This window comes from Microcebus murinus, chromosome 13, assembly GCF_040939455.1.
Source record: "Microcebus murinus isolate Inina chromosome 13, M.murinus_Inina_mat1.0, whole genome shotgun sequence".
Lineage (NCBI taxonomy): Eukaryota > Metazoa > Chordata > Mammalia > Primates > Cheirogaleidae > Microcebus > Microcebus murinus.
Window position 1 is genome coordinate 70,096,505 of NC_134116.1, and position 22,967 is coordinate 70,119,471.

General features: G+C 33.5%; 1 protein-coding gene across 13 annotated transcripts in view; it reads right to left on the bottom strand.

Moving 5' to 3' along the window:
• NBEA (neurobeachin) overlaps positions 1–22,967 on the bottom strand; it is a 582,638-nt gene that overhangs the window by 100,586 nt on the left and 459,085 nt on the right. For all 13 annotated transcript variants that reach the window (XM_076009491.1, XM_076009489.1, XM_076009488.1 and 10 more), the window contains 3 exons: positions 17,327–17,444; positions 16,871–16,973; positions 10,623–10,738 (listed from right to left, as the gene is read on the bottom strand). In XM_076009491.1, the coding sequence (XP_075865606.1) occupies positions 10,623–10,738; positions 16,871–16,973; positions 17,327–17,444 (337 nt within the window). The remainder of the gene's footprint in view (positions 1–10,622; positions 10,739–16,870; positions 16,974–17,326; positions 17,445–22,967) is intronic.

Genomic DNA, 22,967 nt, shown 5'->3' on the forward strand with positions numbered 1-22,967 from the left:
TTTTTTTGGAAATAGTGTCTCGCTCTATCACCCTAGGCTGGAGAGCAGTACACTAATGTAGCATTCTGCAACTCTGTCTTGCCAGGCTCAAGCAATCCTCCTCCTTCAGCCTCTCATGTAGCAGGGGCTATAGGTGTGTGCCACCACCACGCCTGGCTAATTTTTATTATTATTTTTTTGTAGAGATGGGGTCTTGTTATGTTGCCTTGACTAGTCTTAAACTCTTGGCCTTAAGTAATCCTCCTGCCTTGGCTTTCCAAAGTGCTGGGATTACAGGCATGACGCACCGTGCCCAGCCTCTATTCTTTTAAGTTCATTCATTTTCTTTTTGTATCATGTTGTTTTACTTTAGTGGAGACCTGCTGGACTTTAGGTGGGGTTTGTCTGTTTAGCTTTGGGTAAAATGACTTAAATATTTCAGATAAGGATACTAAGGCACAATGGGAATGTGGTAAGTTTGGGGGAGCACAGAACTGCCCCCCCATAAACTGGTACTGAAATACCATATGAGCAGATGGAATTGAGAGAATCACTATTAAAGAAACAGAGTCCAAAGAAAACTTTTGTTGGACAAGACTGTTTTCAGTAAAAAAATGTGTTACACTCTGATCATGGGTGATTTTCTAAATTTTCATTCAATTTCATGCTAAAAGGCTATTTCACTGGTATATACTGATATGGATTTCACCCAATGTGCCTTTGTGTACATACCATATATATCATAATAGTAACATGGATATGCAGACACTATCTTGTTGGTCAATAACAAATGACATTAAATGATACCTATTCTTGTAGCAATTGGTAAACATGACTGTAAAATAGAAAAAAAACCCCACAATCTGAGTAAGAACTAAAATCCACTATTATAAGCATCAAACCAAAGTAATTCATTTAGCAAACATTTTATTGGTGACTATTTATCTGTTTACTATATGAAAACATTTTACAACTAAACTACATATAGTTTTAAGTGTATATATTGGTGTGGGCTTATAATATATATGTAGGTAATTGACAGAAGGCAGATTTACTAGGATGAGTGAGCATTAGATTAGGGCTTCCCCTGCACTCCCACCACAGCTCTCGGACAGACTCTCTTACGCCTAATCCATATCATTGTTTACTTGTCTGCCTCCCCACTAATCTGTAAACTCAGATGTGCAGGGGCTGGGTTGTTTTGTTTTTAATCTCTGTGTATTGGCACATACTGTCTACCTAATAAATGTGTATTGCTGGAATTAAAATGCACATGATAAAATGTAATAAAATGAGCCAAATTTCAAAAGTTGAACAAACATAAACCATGTAAAGAAGGAAAACTGCAGAACATTCTCTTTAGAGGATGAGAATTATGCAAAGGAATAGAAGTGTGTAAGAGAGAGGAGAATGGCATTGTGAATGTGTATGTTAAACTAGAAGAAAATGTCTACAGCTTAGGTAGCTCAATCAATGAACTTGCTTTGTGTTTATGAAAGTCTACCACGAAGAATAGTACTAACGACAATAAACAACAATTTAGAGGCTTTAATGAAGTCTTTTGTACATGAAAATGGGCTGCTAAAGCAGTACTATTATTGTAAAATACAAGCTGTACAATTCTAAAATTTAAAATGTATTATTAATTGGTAGCTCATATATATGCTAATATAGGACACCCGATCCCACTCAGTATTTTTTTTAATACATGTATATATAAAGAGAGTATAGATTGGCCAGGCAGAGCTATTTCTGGGATACTAAATAGGTCCATGGCAAGTTTAGTGTTCGGCCATATTCTGGGGAACTGTTCTACTTAAAAATCTGTATATTTTAATGAAAAGTAGGTCTTCCAGTGTGTGTCTTTTTATAGAACAATGCTGATGCTTCATATATATGTCTATATGTAAAACATATATTACTTATATAAATCAATTAATAGATGAAAGATACCACAATTGTTAAAAAATTTCTAATGAAGTTTTATAACTTATATATTAAGAAAAAACTGTCAAAATAAAATACATAAAAAGCCAATTTACTTTAACTCAGTACTTAAATGTACTTATAAATACAAACAGTATAAAAAATAGAAACCATATTTAAAGATGTTAGTTTTTAATATAATAGATATGATTTTCTAATAAAGGAAAATATATAATTTTTTTTAGAAAAAATACAAAGGAAAGGAAGCATCATTTTAAAATTTACACACACACACATATACAATGACTGATGTTAACAGTCATAGTTCATGGCTATTTATCTGTCCTGTATTATCTTAATTCACTTTCAGTAATCTTTGTGGGGTTCTTTGAAAATAAATGTTAAGAAAAATTTGGCAATTTTTAAGTCACTAGACCGTTACAGCACCATTTTAATTTTAATACCATAAACTTTATAAATAAATATAATGACATTAATACCTGCTTTTAATAAAAATTTCCACATCAAATTCTTACAACATGGACAGTCAATATATATTTTTAATTTGAATTAAAAACATAATATATTTAATGTCACATAAAAAAAAGAACAATTAAGTGGTACTTTGGGACTTTGCATTCATAAGTTTTAACCACGAATTGGCATTATTCCTTTAATTATTTTACTGAACACTTTTGTAAAATGAAAAACAGTACTGTTTATTAAATTATCCAAAAAGTGAGATATTTCAAAAGTAATGCTTGTAGGTTCTGGCATGTCTGGATATTTATTTACTAATGTTTTGTTTTTTCTTTAGGATAGTTGAAATTTAGTAAATACACTTATGCTATTATTGATAAGGTTCTTTCCTTTTCTAGCAGTGGTAAGTACAGAAAAAAAATGCAAATATATATATATATATATTTTTTTTTTTTTGCCAACTATGCTTATAAGGATTTATCTTAGAAGATGAATATTAAATATTGCAAGCCTATGACACTAATCCACTCAAACAATAAAAGTGAAGCACAGTAAATGAGATCTCAGAAACACTGGGTATGTTGCTTCATTTTAAAAAAAACTTTTTAATTAAACCATCCAATTTAATGTTTTTATATGGCACTTTAGTTTTGAAGGTAAAGTGATCTAGAGACAGCTGACAAAGAAATTATAACTGCAATTCCTTGGTGAAAATGTTAATGACAGCAAAATATTGTTTAATTAGATGATTGCAGCATCTGGATTAACACTCTTTAAGAGCGATGTTCCTGTGCTTGTCTGCTTCTTCACACTTTACAGACATTTTGTCATCTCTAGGTCATTAGGAAAGAATTTTTAATGATTTTTCTAGAAGGAAGCAGTTCAAGTTACATCTAATTAGATGACAATAATAAGCCCAACACATGCAGTAGCTAAATATATACATAATTAACCAGGGAGGGCTTGTTCATCACAGAGTAAAAAAGTGGAAAATGCTAAACAGGAGAAAAAGGTTGGGGTTGGGGAAGTTGTGCTGAATTCATTAGCTGATCATATGAAAAACAACTCAAACTCCCTTAAAAAAATTCTCAAGTCTAACAGAGGATCATTTACATAAAGCTATGTTAGCAATCACTCTACTATTTTTTTAAATTTAAGAATGCCAGATTTTAACATCTTTTTCATAGTATTATTTAATAAGCTGTAAAATGAGGCATGGGTTGTATCTTTCAGAACCCAATAAAAAGAAATCAGGTCAACCCTGGGAATCAGAGGTTGAAACCATATTTTTAGTAGAACTCTAAGTATCATTAAAATTCTTTTACATAATCTTCCAAAACTTAAGAGTTCTTTGAAAATAAAAAAAACCTCGAATGTTTACAAAATAGTTAAATAAGTTATACCACAGTTCAAAGTTGGACTCTCATGTAGTTTTAAAAATCAAGACTTTGAAGAATATTTAATGAGATAGGAAAAGTAGAATTTTAACTTGTATGTGTTCCCAATGATTTACCATATACTGAATAAGAAAAACAGATAAATAACAAAATGTCAACTGGGATATTTATGGCGAGGCTTATGAGTGGTTAATTTTTTAAATTACATTTTTTCCATATTCCCAATTTTCTATAACGCATATTTATTAAATTTATAAATAGAACAAAACAAAGACTATAAACACATTTATGGGCTTTTAGGTAACTGTCTTTTAAAAATGGTATGTTTTCTGAAGATTTGACAAACTTTTTTTTACTATGGAAAGTATCTTCACACAACTGTATACATATAATCAAAGGTATGTTTATTTATATTCAATTATGTATATATATACACACACATATCACAAGGTCTAAAAAGTCTATATAATGCATTAATACTAGGACATTGGGACCATATGCTTTATTTAGTCTTATTTTTTAAAAGCATCTAGAAAGGAGAAAAGTAAAATCGGTCAAGTATGAGAAACCTTAAGAAGTGGAGAGTAAGAAATGGGTCATAAAAGACTCTGTATTTCATACTAAAATAATATTTTTGGGAAAAAAGATAAATCTGAAAGTAGAAGACAACAACCATTACTGTAATGTAGAATTTAAAACTGTTTTTTGACTAAGTATTAGATAAATAATTATAGCATATTTATAGAAATATTTATAAAATATTTATAGAAAATATAAAATTTATGTCACATTGACCTATATTTTTTAAAACGTGTGGCTAGAAAACATTGTTTCATCTACTCAACCGGATTTCAATCCTGTAACTCTTCTCTTTAATCCAGAAAATTTAAAGAATCCCTCATTCAGCAATTCTAGTGAATTCACATAATAGATTACAAAATCTTACAAATATTTACAGAGCATAAATATTAAATCATTTCATTTCATGGATATTTACAGAGCAAAACTGTTTTTCCTCATTGGGAAGATGAGATATAGGCATAAAATGCTAAAGACACACTATCATAAGCATCAAAATATGTTATATAGACAGTGCTATAGAAGATGTGAGTGATGTAGAAGATTAATAGAATCATCTTAGGGTATGTCTTATAAGAAATATAGGTGTAGTGCAGTAATTCTCAAAGTGTGGTTCCTAGACCGATGGCATCAGCATCAACTGAAGACTTTTTAGAAATGCAAATTATTGAGCCTCACTCCAAGCCTACTGAATGAGAACCTCTGGGGGTGTGGGCACTATCTATCTGTGTTTCGGCCAGCCTGCTTCTGATGTACGCAAGTCTGAGAACCACTAGTATAATGGATGCTGGGAGTGCTGATGGCTGGTGGTGCTCAGCTAAATCCCTCTCCAAGAATCACTATCATTAGAAGAAAGCCCCTCATCCAAGGTCATGTCTCCTTCCAGGAGTCTTTAGCTAATAACTACAGAGTGGAGGTAATGAAGGCCTGAATGGTGACCCCAAACCCAGGCTCCCTGAGGGATCTGCTGAGGCCTCTGTCACAAGTGCATTGTGTGGTTCAACTTCTCCTTCTACCCAGTTCCACTTTCTTCACTCCTTCACAAATGTTAATCCCGAGGCCTTTTCCAATAAATTTCCTTGAGCAAGCCTCTGTCTCAGAGTCTGTTTCTCTGCATCCAAGATTTTGCTGAACACAGTACCAGGTTCCACATTAAATAATTAATAATTCCAGGCCCAGATCTAGTGCTAGAATATCAATATCTACAAAAGTCATGGCAGTTAATAAACTTCAAAGGGTTCTTTTGAGGAAATGTAAAAGAAAATGATAAAGTTATTTTAAATCATTACTTGTTTAGGTTTTAAAAGCAGTTAATATATGAAGGCTGCGGACTAGAGATGAAATTGAACAGTACCATGAATATCCTGGAGCAGTACAATGCAGGTGGTGAGTGAAGACTCTGGAGTCAAACGACCTAGGTTTGAATCCTGACTTTGTCACTCATTAGCTCAGTGACTTGGGCACCTTACTTAACTTCTGTTTACAAAATGGGGAAAGAACAGAACTTAACTCATGGGGCAATTGTGAGGATTAAATGAGTAAATTCATGTAAAACACTTAGAACGATGTTTGGCACATTGTAAATCACTCAATATACATTAATTATTATTTGCTATTTTCTGAATATTGATATTAATAATTAAAGAAATGTTTTAAAAACAATGAAACAAAACACAGAAGTAATAAAAATACTATTTATTTTTTTCTGAATCTTGACATCAACAATAATTAAAGAAGTTATTCTTTAATTATTATTAAATAATTGCTCTGTCACCCCGGATAGAGTGCCGTGGCATCACTGTAGCTCACTGCAACCTCAAACTCCTGGACTCAAGTGATCCTCCTGCCTCAGTCTTCTGAAAGCTGGGACTACAGGCATGTGCTACCACACCCAGCTAAATTTTTCTATTTTCAATCAATTAAATTAAGTACTTCCTGAATAATAACTCCCTAAAGCTGCGCTATGATATAATATGATTAGTGGAACCTATGTTGGTAAAAGTAATATTAGCACAATTTAATACCTTTAGAGTGTCCTTTATTCTAGGATGCTAAGAAAACTCTTAAGGGTGTTTTAATAAGAGGAGACGAATGGATACACAGTATTCTCCACAAATCAGGAAAACTGGCAGTTCTAATTGCTGCCCTAACAATTATTCAATGTTGGCATTAGTGCAGCTTCTCTATAAAACTATCACCCAAATTTCAATGCTGGTGTTCGGTATAAACTGGCACTCATATTTAATATTTTAGGATGATGGCAGTGGAAGAATTAATAGGAACATGTCCAGAGAGAGTACCTCAGGATATTTATATTCATATCTTTTTCCAATTGTCATTCTACTTATAAAGTAGAATGGATAATCATCTATATCTGACAAAACCCTTGAAGAATTCATTTAAAGCCCATCTTTTCTATGAAGCTTTCCTGGAGTGTACTATATCATATTAATCTCTCACTTCTCTAAACTTTTATTACACTTAATTGCATACTTTCTTATATGTTCTAAATGTTTTTATATGCAAATCTTGTTCTGATAATTAGATGTTAAATGGCTATAGCAATGCTCTAACTTTTTGCATCTGAACTGCCTAAAGGGCTTGGTGAAAAAGGTTTCTGGTTTCTAGCCCATTCCTAGAGTTTCTGTTTCAGTAGGTTTGCAATGGAATCTGATAATTTGCATTAGGTAATACTGAAGGGGTTGGTCAGGGGACCACACTCTGAAAACCACTGAACTAGAGTAAACTACAGTGACATACTTTTTGTACAATGGTAACATAACAAAGTTTCATTTGCTTCTCTCTCTTTTTGCCATATCTGCTTCTACTACTCTCATCCAAATCTTCACCCCACATTTTCTTTCTTCTTGGAATACCCTCTGCCTACTTTCTAGTGAATTCTTATTTGTATTTCAATTCCCATTTTAAATGTCACCTATGAGAACCTTTTCTTGATCTCTAGGTTACAAATAATAATAATAGCTTCTAGATTTTTGACCCTAAATGGCTTTGGATATGCTCTCACTATAATACTTCCACAACTTTTTACTGGAATTGCTGGTGTACATGTCTATTTTCCTAACTATACCATGATCTTTTCAAGGGCAGAAACTGTATTTTACTTGCTTCTGTATTCTCAGTACAAAATAGAATGTGTGGCACACAGTAAATGTTCAGTAACTATTTACTGAAAGAATGAACAAATTGACTTCGTATCCAGATGTCTATAATACTTCCCTCATAGCTCTCTCTAATGTTAAGCTGTAATCAATTTTGATTCATGTCATACATAATTATCAGTTTAATTTTCATAAAATTCCATATTGCATTCTCTTCCCCAAAACTGGACTCCTAAAAGCCTCTTTATAATCTGGCTCTGACCTAAAGCTCTGATGTTATCTATTAATCTCTGCTCCAGTCAAAATATGACACTCATGTCCCCCGAACACCCTATATACATCCAACTGGCAGAAATTTGTAAGAGCTCTGCTCTTTTTTCTTTTTCCCCAAACACATTTTTAAATTCCTCTCCTCTGCTTAGCTTTTGTAGCATTCACTATTTATAGCAATTGTTCAGCACTTAATATCAGCTGTCTTGAAATGCTCTCATTTATGTATATTTTATTTATTCATCTAGATTATAAGTGCTGTAAGATCCTAGTCTTTTTTTTATTCTTCTTTTTATCCCATTGCCTACAATAGTCAGGCCTTTAATGTTTAGTTGTAATTGTAAAGGAAGTACCAATAAATTCTTAAAAAGAGTCAGTGGCCTATATATTCTTCATATCATCAACTAAAATAGGCCCAATGATTCAAAAAAGAATAGGAAGACACTTTTAAATTCCCCTCATGGTCTGCATGCCTGGATGAGAAACTTAAAGACTGTCCCAGTGAGGAAAAAGCATATCGGTCTCCATACTGCTCAGGTGCAATTTTTAGAAGGGATTACAATGTTATCTAGATTTAGACAGAGCAATCTCCCCAGAGTTAGAGAAAGACACCCCAGAAAGTAATAGGCATGAAGCGCATGGAGGTTATAGATGGCACTGTACCGTATTGTGGGAAATTTATCAGTTGTGAGGAAAATGCAGTGGGAAGGGATGGAGACTAAAAGAGCCCTTTAAAACAATGAACTAGAAAATCTTCTATCCAGAGGATGAGAGAATGCCATCTTAGAATAGCAGACTGTTTATTAATAATATGAATGCCTGCTAGAATGGAAGCTGAACTGTAAGCAAGGTGTATCACCCTGATCTCCAGTTTTACATCTAAGAGCTCCAAATAGCTTGCACATCCAAGGAAAAAAATCATAAGCCCATCTAATGGTAGACACTGAGTCTTGATAGATCTCTTGAGAGCAAATAACAAAAAAACCTAACACAGGGCATATGGAAAAAATACTGCAGAAGAATGTAAAGAGAACAGTATCCTAAAAAAGCAGGTAAAGACCCATTAGCTGAAAATAATATACTGTAAGAATAAGAATAAAATTTAAAAGTTGGAAATACTTCTTAACATGCAAAAAGAGATGGACTCCAAAGAGTAGGAAGTTAATAATAATCTAGATTCTGGCTAGTAAATTATATTCACAAAGATAAGCAATGAATGAGGAGTAAAATTGAGTTAGAGTTTTTATTGTACATAGGAGTGATTTTAAAATGTTGGTTCATTTTTAGTTCAAAAATAAGAGAAATATAGTTTAGAAGGCTTTTTAAAAATTTAAATATATCTCTAGGAGAACTAATAACAAGATGCCTACATTCTAAATCACTCTAGAGGTGAGCAAAAAAGTATTTATATGGCCAAAGAAGAAAAAAAAAATATCAAAAGCAAGAAAACATAAAAAATAACAGTATAAAACAAGATAATATAAGACCAAATGTACTAGTTATTACAATAAATGTAAATATATTAAACATTGCTACTGAAAGATTAAAAGTTGAAGGTAGATTTAAAACTTGAAATTCAGCTTATGCTCTAAGACACAGAGTTGGCAGATCTGGGATTCTATGCCTCTTCCTTTTGGTGTTGAAGCTTGTATTCTTTCTGTACCTCATGTTGTTTACCTAAATATGCTAATGAAATTGAGTTCTTTACATTCAGATATTTAAGTTCATTCTATTATATATAAATAATGTGCTAATTAAATAATATAACACATTTCTTCAATCTTTGCAGGAGTAAATAGGTTTCTTCAAGATATATGTGTTTGCTGTATATATGAATAAATGAATATATGCATATATATGAATGCATTAAGTGATTAAAATGCAAAAACATTTTAACATTTAAAATAGCTTTATCCCCTTCTGTTGACAAATTAACTTCTCTTGCCTGTTTGATATATAGCTATGTTATTCACTTTCAATATATACCTATAGTATCCATATTCGCACTATGTATGATAGATTTAAAAAGAGTAATATTACATAGTTATCTTTTTAAAGCAATGAATCATAAAAAGAACACTACTTTAAATTCATGCTGTAAGAATTCATTTATAATGAAATAATAATCGTAGGTAAACATATTTATTTATGTAGTTATTTAAATTCATCTGATTGCAAAAAGTTTTTGTAGAGCTTGATTTACAGAAGTAAACTCTTTGTAATTCAACACGAATAAGGGCTTTTGGAGCTTAACTAAAGAAAAAAGAATGAAGTGCTTAAATCTCATAGACATGCTTAACTACTGACAACCACTGATTTAGCAGAAAAACAAGCCACTACCTTCTTTTGATTTACAAGCAAAGCACTGCTGAGGTTGATGGCAGTTACTCATCATTTAGAAAATGTAATCTGATTTTTTTATTTTTATTTGACTATTTTAAGAAAAAAAAAAAAGGATGCTGTAACCTAATCATGCCATAATCCAGGTGACATCTGTACTAGGCAGAATCCTGTTGTTATTCTCCTGTCTAGCTGCTATTGCTGAGAATGACAAAGTAGTGAAATTACATTTTACCATTATTATTTCCAGACACTCTCTGGCAATGGTTTGTTGACTCTAATAAACCTTCAGACAAAGCTGTCAGCAAAGGAAATGGCAGAAGTAGAGCAAGGAAAAGCCTCTTCAACAATAAATGCATCTAAACCTTAGTATTAGCTTGTACAGTCTCTGATAAAATTTAATGTGAATGCTTCAAAATTTACTCTAATGCTGCATTTAAATCCCAAAAAGAAAAATGTGTTATATCAAGTCATATTACCAAAGATTTTGATGAATATAAACATTATGAGATTAAAGAGTGAGACATCTTACCTGCTATAGTATTCAGAAACATCAAATATTCGAAATTTGAAATTTCCCTTCGTTGCCAGCGCTGAGTCATATTGGAAGATTTATAAAGCTGTCGAGGAGTGGCCAGTGATATCCTCCTAGCAATTAAGCACACCATCACAAACACAGTCTCTTAATTTGTAACTTAAAAAAATATAGTATTAGCTAACATATTGGTTTGATATCATTTAATTTAAAATAACTTATGGTTTATTTGTCTTAGGTAAATTATAAAATATATTTTTATTATATCAATTAGCATTATTTGAGAATTCGATTATAGGGAAGATATATTTCATTATTCAGGATAAACCAATCTGAAAGCAACCTTATTTGTAAAAATATAGCTGCAAGTGGGTATCTCACAAATCAACAAGAACAATAAAGGTAAAACTATACTCAAAATAAATCAAGGTAGCTTTTAAACAATACAGCAAATCTACTCCATGCTAACAAGAAAGGTAGATGGTTAGTCAGGTACTTGCTTACAAGCATTTGATTTAATGGCCATCACTGAACTTTTTACAGCTGCCTTCCCATGTAGAGTGTGCACACATACACTGCCTCTACCTACAGAATATGTATCCCTTTAATAACGCAAAAAACAACTGGGAACTTTGAAAAAAAATCCATGGGTCCAGAAAAAGAAGGGACATATGAATAGCTGAAGAAAATAAATCAGGATAATTTGTACAAATTATGAAACTTTCCAGATTCAATGTATTTATCTAAAAATAATGAAAGCTAGTTGTATTTAGAAAAGTATGCTAAAGCTACTGGGGTTTTAAAATGATTGACGGAGGTTCTCAAACTTTTCCAATGGCACCCTTAGTGCCTCGGTAATTTTTTCATGGTGGTCTTTGGTGAAGAAAAATACCTAACAGTTCTGTTTATTAAGTAGTTAGGTCTAAATAACTCAATGAATACTTAACATTTTAACAACTTAATAGCTATTTGAAAATATAATACTCATAAACTGAAAGAGTAATAATTGTATTTCATTCTTAAATAACCACAATTATGCATGGGATATCCTGTTGGGCACCTGCACAGCTTCTCAAATTCTGGAGTCAGTTTCCCGCCCCACCTTCATTCCCTGTTGCACATTGATTTTTCTTGTGGCTCTTGTTTTGAAACCCAGCAACAACCAAACACCAGTTTCACAAAGATATCATTGAAAAGAATGAAATGTTATTTAATGTTGAAACTTAGAACTAATTTGAGCTAATGGTTTGTGTGGTATCTGACAGCTGTTCTTGTTTTTCCCTATAAAATATAAAATGCCCTGCAGAAGCTCTTGGAATTCACTGTTATATCTTGGGGCTCCTTGGTACTCAGTTTGGGAACTACAGAGTTAACATTATTTCTGTCACTCATGGATTTTATCAAATATTTCTATTAAAATGGAGTCTTTACAGGCATTGTCTTATACATAGTAGTAGCTAAAATATATGTTAGCTGAAGGAAGAGAGAGAAGGAGGAAGGATGGGAGAGACCCATGTTATCTCAAATTCAAATCTTAATTAAGAATTTAAAAAATAATTGTATATAATTCAATGTTTAAAATATTAACTTAATAAATTGTGGCAACCTGTTCACATATTCAAATTTTTGAAGAACTTTCTTAGTTACATCTATGTGAGATAATAGACAACTGACTGCAAAAGGACCATATGAGTCTGATGGTTCATTTAATTTTAATGGCAAATGGTATATACTGATTATACTTTAATGCTATAATTAGGACATTTAAAAATTAATTTTCATGTGGCTACACAATGGGCTTTCAGAGTTTTATCCATAATGGCCCCATTATACAAAATTTCTCAAGTACACTTCCCTTCACACACTATTTTATGCTATAAACTTTAGCTTTATAGCTAAAGTTTCTGACTTTATATGGAAACAGGCCAAAATGTTTCTAAATTATCAAGAAATTAATAAACTATACTTAGCCCAATTTGCATTGTGTTTCTATTATAATCATATTCTTGATAAACTAAAATTCTTACATATAGCATGCTAGGTCTACTAAAAGAAATATATATAAAATAAAGTTTTGAATTCCTTTGTTGATATTTTAAACCCAGACAATTTAAGAAAAATTTTGTTCATCTGGAAATAATTCTGACCACTAGAATTATTTTCCAAACAAAAGAAAAAATAAAACAAAAAATCCCAAATCCTGTTTGATGTAAACTGTAAATAACAGGAATCATGGGAGAAAGTTGTCATGTCACTCTAAGAGTATGTAATAGTGAAGAAAAATGCAGGCATAGGAAATGAATTTAGAAGAGCAGATTATTAACAAGCTCAGGGAAGGTTTAGTTTTTGCTGTTGACTTCTCTCACTTTCCTACTATACACTCACTGAGAGCAGGAACCATGTTTAGCTTCCTGGTTTTAGTTGCTGTTATATATTTAGTGTTTAGCAATAGTCAGCATATAGTGATCTCAGTAGGTATATCTGAATGACCCAAATTATTGGTCATCTACCCCCAAAGGGAAAATGACTGAAGAGATGTGATGCTAAAAAATTTAAATAATTCAATTGTACAAAGAAGAAAAATGGGAAACAGTAAATCGATAGGGCTGTTCAAAATATCCTATGACAAGTTCAGAAATTATAATGAGAACAGTTGCCACATGTTTGAGCTATAGAATATTTTTAGAATTGGAGAGCAAAATGAACGCAAAATTGTCCTCTGAAATAAAAAATATTAAGTATCATAACAAATGATGACCATTATAAATCATAACTCTATAAATACAACCAGGGTATATCCTCTGCAAGAGAAGAATGTAATCAAATGGAAAATTAACTGATTTTATTGACTGAATAGAAAATACATTAACCAAAGAATGATAATCAGTATGAATTCCAGAAAATAGACAAGTGTTTGCCAGTATTTTTTCAGCATTATGAGAAGGACCAGTCTGAGTCACCTTGGAGAGGACACAAGATAGGAATTAAGTAGTCAAGAGGAATAATTTATTTAAGTCAAAATTTTCCTATCTTTAAAATGGGATAAAAATCTCATTGTTTTAAGAATGTGCTTGTTTTAAGAATCAGGGGAAATAATAAACTGTTAACAAAACACAAAGTATAGTCCCTGGCACATGGAAGTCATCAGTAAACAATTGCTATGAACATTAATTAATTAAAGTGGTATTTATTAGGCTGTGCTAGCTTAATGAAAATATTCCCTTTGTTCTAGATCTTTGTTCTTTAAGCAACAATCTGATGTGCAATGTGATCTCCTTGGTGGGCTTGCCCAGGAAGTGCCCTAAGTGATTTGTAAAGTTAATTATTCTTGCAGTACAACTGCCTTTGAATTTGATGTGTTTTGTTGTTGTTGTTTAAAATCAGTATCTTATAGGTTTAACTTAGAGTAAGTTCCCTAGAGTTTGATAAACGGCTTAAACTGACAAAACTCAATGTCAAGAAAGCAAAGCAAAGAATGGATCATTAGACCTTGGTGATTCTACCAAGATATTCTTCACTGGAGGGCTTCTACTTGTAGGAGCCAGGCATCATCCTTCTCCTTTGACAATTCTCTAAATGTAACAAGATCTTACATATCACACACACATATATACACTTATAGATGTGTACATATGTATATCTACCTACCTGCCTGCCTACCTATATCTATGTGTGTATGTGTATGCATACATGTGTATATATATATATGTATATATATATATATATTACATTTATAGTTTAAAACACAATGTGTGTTTATAGTTTAAAAAGTGCCTTTATGCTCTCAAAAGACTCTCAAAACATCTCTTTGCAAAGCTATTTTCCCCATTTTATGGTAAATGAGTATGTCATCCCCCTTGCATTGTTTTTTCAACCAACAATTTATTGAATTCCTACTTTGTGCCAGGCTCTCTTGTTGTAACCCACCTAATTAGTGACAGGTTTAAGCCTAGCTTCAGTGCTCCTGCAACCCCTTCTGCTACTTCTAAGGATACATACATATATCAGGAAGTGCACAAAACTGAACCTGTAAGAATATTATTAGGAAACTAAGAATTAGTTGAGCCTTTGGGGTAGGGGGAAACAAACCCAGAGCAACAAAAGGTGTTTTAAGATAGAATGGCTTTATGAAATAACAGCGACCAAAACTACTGAACACCTGTTTTGCTTCCAGTTTTTCTATTAAGAAGAATGATCATCCAAAAGTCAGAGACCAAATGTAGTTAAAAGAGAAATAATACTCATAATAGGTAAGGAAGATAATAGAGCTTCTGGTTGTTTTAAACGAATTCAGGTTTAGACAAGTCCAAGAGTACTGAGGGAAATTACACACGCCATGGAGAAATCGCTATTAGTAATCTTTCAGAAATCATGGTCATTGAGAAAGATGCCAGGAAGCAGGAGATTATTTTTAAAAAGGAAAAAGTTAGAACGATTTGTGAACTCTTAATGTCAATTTCTGGAAAAAATCTTGAATTGATGATTAAACAAATAGTTTATAAGCACATGGGAAAGGAAGTAGTGATTAGTATGAGTCAGCTTAGATTCAATAAGAACAAGTCTTGCAAAACTAACCTCATTTCTTTGATAGATTAAATGCATTTTTTTCTGTGACCTGTATTTTATATAAGTGCTTCATTATCTGCTAATGTCTTAGTTTAATCTTGTCATTCTAATAGCAAATATCCTGAGCATGAGCATACATGTCAGTGAATTGGTCTTACACTGCACACTTACAGAGAATAGGTAAGTTGCAATACAAGGTGACTAGTTGAATAGCACTTAAAAAGCACCTCTGCAATTAGGTTCTGTGCTAGGTGCTGTGGATTAAAAAATAAATAAAACACAGTCCCTGTATTTAAAATGTCTGTAGCCTATTAAGGGAAGACAGACAGAGATTAGTCTTCCTTTCCATCCATTTAGTGCTCTGCAATCATTTTCAAGGATTTAACAGTCTATGTGGTAGACACTGTTGCTTATCTCCCCAAAGCCAATCTCTCTTTCTTCCTCATTAACAGAAACCATTTTTTGTTCAGGCAGAAGGTGGCAAGGAGGCAGAGATATCTTTTCCAATAATTCTAGGTAATACTTGGACTAAGCCTACTCTCGCTCCCTTTTGGTAGTGATTGTTTTAGACAGGCATCCTGAAACTACTGCCCGCGGGCCACATGCGTTTGTTTTTTTACTTCAAAATAAGATATGTGCCGTGTGCATAGGAATTTGTTCATAGTTTTTTTTAAACTATAGTCCAGCCCTCCAATGGTCTGAGAGACAGTGAAGTGGCCCCCTGTTTAAAAAGTTTGAGGACTCCTGGTTTTAGGGGTGGGAAGGTGACCTCATTCTGGCCAAACAGACTTGAGATAAAGATTGCTGGAGGCTTCTGAGAAATATATTCCTTCTTAAAACAGAGAAGCTTAAAAAGAAATCCTTCATGTCTTTTTCCTACTTAAATGCCGTTATGTGAACATGTGGCGTCTGGAGAAGTAGTGATTATGTAAACCCAAGGCCAACTGAGAGTTCTGGTATCACCAAACTTCTGAATATACCTTAACTTCAGATCTTTTACATTACAACACACACACACACACACACACACACACACACACACACACACACACACACACTCCTATTGTTTCAGCTACTTTTAGTCAGGTATTGAGCTACCTGGAGCCAAAAACAGACTAACTGATATTAGCAATACACATAAATATTATGTTTTCTACTAAGACTAGAATCCTTTAATAAAATAAGATTTTAAAGTGATTCTTCTAAAGCATCAAGATGAAAGATCTAGGAAATGGTTAAAACTACATTATAATTAATGACTATTAATCTCAATAAACCTTCAAGGTTTTATTATTTTAATGAAGCATTTATACATAGCATTTATAAAAAATAATTTATATGCTATTACATAGCAATGAATCACAAACATCTTAGGGCTTTTGGTAAGTTTTCTATATGATTTTAACAAGCAAAAATGTCTTATAATTATATGCTAGCTATGATATGCAATCAACTTTTAAAATTATTTAAACATGTGTTAAATGAAATCTACCTCAACCATTCTGTCATTTTCAAAATAGCTGTTTTTATAACCTCTTTGCCTGCAAATAACCTTCAGAGAAAGAAAATTCCTTGGTCCTTGAAATAATTACAATGGTATAACCACATTTACATTTCTGTCATATTGAGACTGAAATATGTTAACAAACCATAGATAATGTGTAATATGATATAATTACCTGGCTTGTGGCAAACCATAGCTGGTCCCTACTCCAACCCGAGGCAAGCTATAGACAACTTTTTTTACCGTTGCTTGATCAGGGAAATTAAACATGACCGAAGCTGTGGTAAGAAGAAGGAAAAAAAAAAACATAGGATTTAGAAAACCACAGGCGAGCTAACCATCTATTTAAGAAATCATTTTCAAGTGGCTATCATGATTTATTTGTGAAGGTAATAAATCTTTAAGGAAAATCAGCTTTCTATATAACTACTTTATTTATGAAAACCTAGGGTTAACATTTTTAAACAAATCAATTCTTTTTTATTTCCTAAAAAGAATTTTTGCTTGTTTTAGCAAGGGCATGACAAAAGAGAGAAATATCTTAGGCAAAATCAAGACAGTATTATACCATGTAAATGAGTAACAACCAAATATGAGCACATTTTCTTTCAAAATATTTAAGGGGACTTACTTCGGTTTGCCATAAATACTTCCAAAGCAGTATTTTGTAGAAGATAACGCCTTGAAAAGACAGCTCGGATCTCGCTGAACATCCATTTTCCATGAAGTCCCTCAGTGTATGCAAGAACCTAAAACAAACAGTTTAAAGGGAAATGTCAATCAATAAAATATGTAGTTAAGACTTAGTCTGACAGTATCTGAGACAGTGCTATATAAGAATCAGTAATTGCGGAATTATCTTTCTGAATTTATGATATCACAACATTGTCAATCATTTGATACTATATATCTGCAAATTTTCTGTCTTTCTAAATTGTCTTAGATGGTTCTTGAGGAAATGAAGGAGTAGAAAACTTATATGTTCAAGGTGACCCTGTGACTTAAAACAGAAAATATATTATCATTTCTTAGTCTTGTTTATAATTGAGTGGACCAGGTGACCACCTGTTATCTATATGCTGTTTCTCTCCAATATCCCTTCTCTCCTAAGGAAACTCAGTTATCCCCAGAGTATCTATATGGTAAACCCCAGGCAATGGATCATGATTGGTCTAATCAAGGCGCCAGCAAACTTCTTCTGTAAAAGGGCAGATAGTAAATATCTTTTAGGCTTTGTAGGCCACATGTTCTCTGTCGCAACTACTCAACTTTGCCATTGGAGCGTGAAAGCTGCTGTAAACATATGTAAATAAATGAGTGTAGCTATGTTCCAATACCACTTTATTTACAACATGTGTGGGCTGAATTTGGCCCCAAGCCAGAGTTTGGCTAACCTATCATCTAAGCCAATCATGACCGTGTTATTCCCTGATTTCTAAAATTCCCTTGCAACTTTAGGGAAGGACATTTGACCTAGCCCTGGCTAATGAGAACAAATGATATTTACCAAACAAATGGTATTTACCAAAGGTACTTGGGATATTTTAGAAAAGCTGATGAAATGAGTCACATGTAGCTGGCACTCCCCTTTCCCCTTCTTGCTTGAATAGAGATGTGATGGCTGAAACTGTAGCAGCAATTATGCAACTATGAGGTAGGCCAAGGTAATCGCAGCAAAGTTGGCCCTAATATTGAGTTACTCAGCCACTATCCATATTTGAATTTCTTATTATATGATATAGATAAATCCATATTTGATTAAGTCACTGCTCTCAAATCTACAATAAGTAATTTCCTTCTTGATGCACAAATATATTAATATATTAACAATACATAATCACTTTTTATACTAGCTTTGGTATATATATTCTACCGCACTTATATTTGCTTTGGTAGAAACAGAAACTAGTTATTGAGTTTTACATACATTATATTTCTTAAGCTTTGAAAATAAGCCATGAAGTTCCTTTTTTACATTTTTTCGCAAGAAAATATATAAAAAATACATAATATGAATATGATCTTTTATTTTTCTTAATCTTATTTTGCAACCCTTAATTCAGTTTGTCTTTCCATAGACATTGAAAGGTTTTTGGAGGCAGTCAGACATCTATTTAAATCCTGAAACATTTTGGAGCCAGTCAGACTCCTATTTAAATCTTGGCTCTGCTATTTGCTAACTACAGGACCTTGGAAAAAATCATTTAACTCCATCTGATTTCTGTCATCTGAAAAACAGTGGTAATGATACCTATTACTGTTCAGTTTAAGCAGAGACAATGAATGTAAAGTACATGGCCCTAGCTACTGGGTTCTATTCATGAATTTATATGTCCTTGTTGTTGAATATCATGTGACAATTGTTTCAGTTTCTAAATGCAAAACTTCTTTTTATACATTTCACAAAAAGGTTGTAGTGACTTGCCACACTTTATATTTATAAATTCTTAGTTGGCTATAATGCTTTCCATGTTTGAATTTCATAGACCAGTATTATTTTTTAAAAAGGAAAGAGATGCTGATACAGAATTGTTAACTGTTTTTTTTTTGTAAAGTAGGAAAAATTTTAAGACAAATAAAATAGCCACAACAAAACCTATCTTCAATTATAAGCATTATTTCACTAAAAAACAAAAATATTTGGCCATTTGAAAACCCAAATAGTAAGATGAGTATAATATCAGAAAAAAGGACATATTTTCCCAAGAAAGCTGTATGGGCACACTTATATCAATACTGGTATGCCAGGAAGATGCATTTATATCTATATATGAGCTATCTCTATATATCTAGACAGGTATTTCACATGTACATACACACAGTCATATTTTGACTCATTTTTCTCTTTGGGTACTGCTGTGTAATGAATCTAGCATTTCTTTCCATCAAGCACATTCACAGTTTTTATGTTAGTTATAGCAGGCAGGTAGCTCAAGAAAACATAAGTTAGTTTGACTCCTTAAGTGCTTTCTGTAAAAGTCTCTCTTATAAAGTGTGGCAATTACTAATTAATGGCCTTCCAGGGTCCAAATTCACCCTTGATCACCTGCACTGCAAAAATGAATCTGCAATCTCGAAATATTTTTCCTTCACTACCTGACATAATGTTAAACTTTGTCAGGAAAAGGGCACTGAAGAGACAATGCAGGAGGAGGGTTTCTTGTCCCTGCTCTGGTGTGCTCACGTGACAGGTCCCTGCTCTGCAGTCCTCAGCTCCTGTGGTTCATGTTCAACAGCAACAGTGACCAGCAGTTTTCTCAGTACTCCCCTACCCCATGAACAGCTTCACCAACTCCCTAGAGGGTGGATTTTTGGAAAGTTCTAGAGGGCAGAGCTCCAGCGCCAGCCCCCCACCCTGACAGGGCACCAGAGTGACTTCTCTATCATTCGGTGAGCTGTCGCCATGCCCTCCCCACAAGCCCAGGAGGGCCTCTCTTCCTTGGGCTCTGTGACAGCCTTAAAGGGCCTGGATGCTCCATACATGTACTATTCCCATGTTCTTTAGAGTTATCTAGCCATTGCCTTGTTATTCCAATCTCCTGTCATAATTTATATTATAATTTTTTATATTACACTTTTTCTGTCTAAACTGCTATGTGATTCCTCTCCCCTGATTGGATCCAGACTGATACACAAACCCAATTTTCCTACCACCACTCTCTCAGCTTCAGACTGAGACCACAATAGTCCTCAGGGATCCTCTCTAACAAGAAAAAAGAAGGACAACCGAGAACAGTAAAGCTTGAAGGCAAAGAGAAGAAGGAGAGATAATAACACTAAAAGAACATAATTTTGCTAGTAGCTTGTAAATAGCTTAGGAAGCAAATTCTGAGGGATGGATCCAAAGGTCTAAAGCTACTTTGAACAATGGCACCATCATTTTAATAAGTATATAGCCCTTACCAAAGGGGTCGTGGAAGGAAAATTATTTATGTATATAAGTTCTTGTAAACTTTTCAAAAAATCTGCCTCATTACTTTACAGTAACCCATGCTATATTTAAGCATTTGAATTCTTCAAGAAGTGCTAATAAAAGAGAATGCTCTGAGCTGGCCACAATTCCCTGCCAGGAAACCCCAATAGAGCCCAAGGTCCTTTTCTTTTTTTAATATCAAGCCACCTTCTTGTTGCCTTCTGTGAAATGAAATTATCCTAAAGGTTTTTTATTTTAAAAAAGTTTCATTCCATAATACATTTTTTATTAAAAAAATTTTTAGATCCGCTCCTCTTAGCTACTTTTCCTGGCAACCAATTTCGAGTTACCAGGTACTCCCTACACTGTCTCTTCTGTTTTATCACTTTGTTTTAATTCTGTGCATGGAAATTATTAATCTTCTTATGTGTTTGTTTTCTGTCCTCTCCCTGTGATATGAAAGTTCTATGAGAACAGGATTCTCATCTACCCTATTTATTGCTCAATACACAGTGGCTAAAGTAGTGCCAGGAATGTATGTGCTTCATACACATTTGTTTGTTAAATATCTCACTATGTGATACTGACAGAGGAAGGTCACAGAGAAATTTTACAAAATGTATGCATTTCTGATTCCTATGCTGAACTGGAAAAAGCTCTCCCATTTGGCTTTTCAGACTTCTCATGTTTATGTCCTGATGGCACAGTCCACCAAACTCCTCTACTGGTTTTAGATTTCAAGACCTAAAAAAGCAATCTAAATAGAACAACTGGTTTCTTTTCTTCAGTAGAGGAACTTCAGACTGGTTATATCTCATTCCTGAAAGCTCCTGCCCCTACAAAAGAGAGTTCCTGCACTCTAGAGAGGATGGAAGGGCTTCAGGTTAAGGAGTTTTGACTTGATGCTATACACATATGACTCTCACATAAGGAAATGTACATTGAGGCATGTCACAGAATATTGTCTGGCATCCCTTCTGGAGCTTCAGTGCTATTTCTGGCAAGTAATGTAAAATATTTTTGTAGTAAAATTAATACAGATAAGCTGGAAAAAATGTAAAACAAATCAAATACTGAGATAAAACACTAGCAACTGAATACAATTTGTGATTTCAATGGGCTTTCTTGGACTACAGCCTAAGTCTCCTTTACTCTGCTCATAGGAATGAGAAAACGCTGAAGCTCAGGGGGAAGGTTACACAGTGAGATTTTAGACATACTGTGTGGGAAGCATTTGAATATAAACTGGAAGGCTATGGGACTGGAGGCAGAGTGACCAGATGGGATACCACATCAGGCAAATGAATCCCACATCAGGCAAATGATGAGGAGTTGAACCAATATGAATACATTTTATAAATGTAAAGGAGTATCAATTATAGTTAATTAAGTACTTTTTTATGGTATGTTTCTATAAAAATCTGAGCATCAGGCCCAGGTCTGAAATATGGCCTGATACTATAAAATTGTCTGTTTTATTTATACCTTTACCTGTTACATAACATTCTGTAAGTTTTAGGAACTTCTATGATAATCCTTTACGTTTGTTTTCCATTGTAGCCCAAGATATTTTTCTAAATCATCTGAGTACTTTCATCTATACTTGAGGTTTGTTGTTTTGTTCTCTTTCTTAAAGACAACCTTTCCATATCATCTGGCTTGTGCCTGCTTGCTTCCCCAAATTATTTAACATACTATAAAATCTATTCAACAAATACTAAATATCTCATTCAGTTTCATTTTCTGGAAATTAAACATATTTTTTTTTTTTTTTTGAGACAGAGTCTCGCTTTGTTGCCCAGGCTAGAGTGAGTGCCGTGGCATCAGCCAACTCACAGCAACCTCAAACTCCTGGGCTCAGGCAATCCTCCTGCCTCAGCCTCCCGAGTAGATGGGACTACAGGCATGTGCCACCATGCCCGGCTAATTTTTTCTATATATATTAGTTGGCCAATTAATTTCTTTCTATTTATATAGTAGAGACGGGGTCTCGCTCTTGCTCAGGCTGGTTTCGAACTCCTGACCTCCAGCAATCCGCCCGCCTCGCCTCCCAGAGTGCTAGGATTACAGGCGTGAGCCACTGCGCCCGGCCTAAACATATTTTTATTATGTACTATAGGTCATAAAAAAGAATATTAAAGTATCTTGATCCAAATCTTACAGAACTCTGTGATTTTCTTAAGTGACCACTGAACTATTTTGAGCTAACTGTTTAGTATCCAAAAGAAGTTAAGGGCAGAAAGAATTCGCAGTAGCCTTATGCCCCGAGGTTTGCCCCATTCACTTATGACCTAAAGTGCGTAGGAAGTAATATAAAACAAATGTCATAGAAACCCCTCGTAAACCACCTATCCAAATG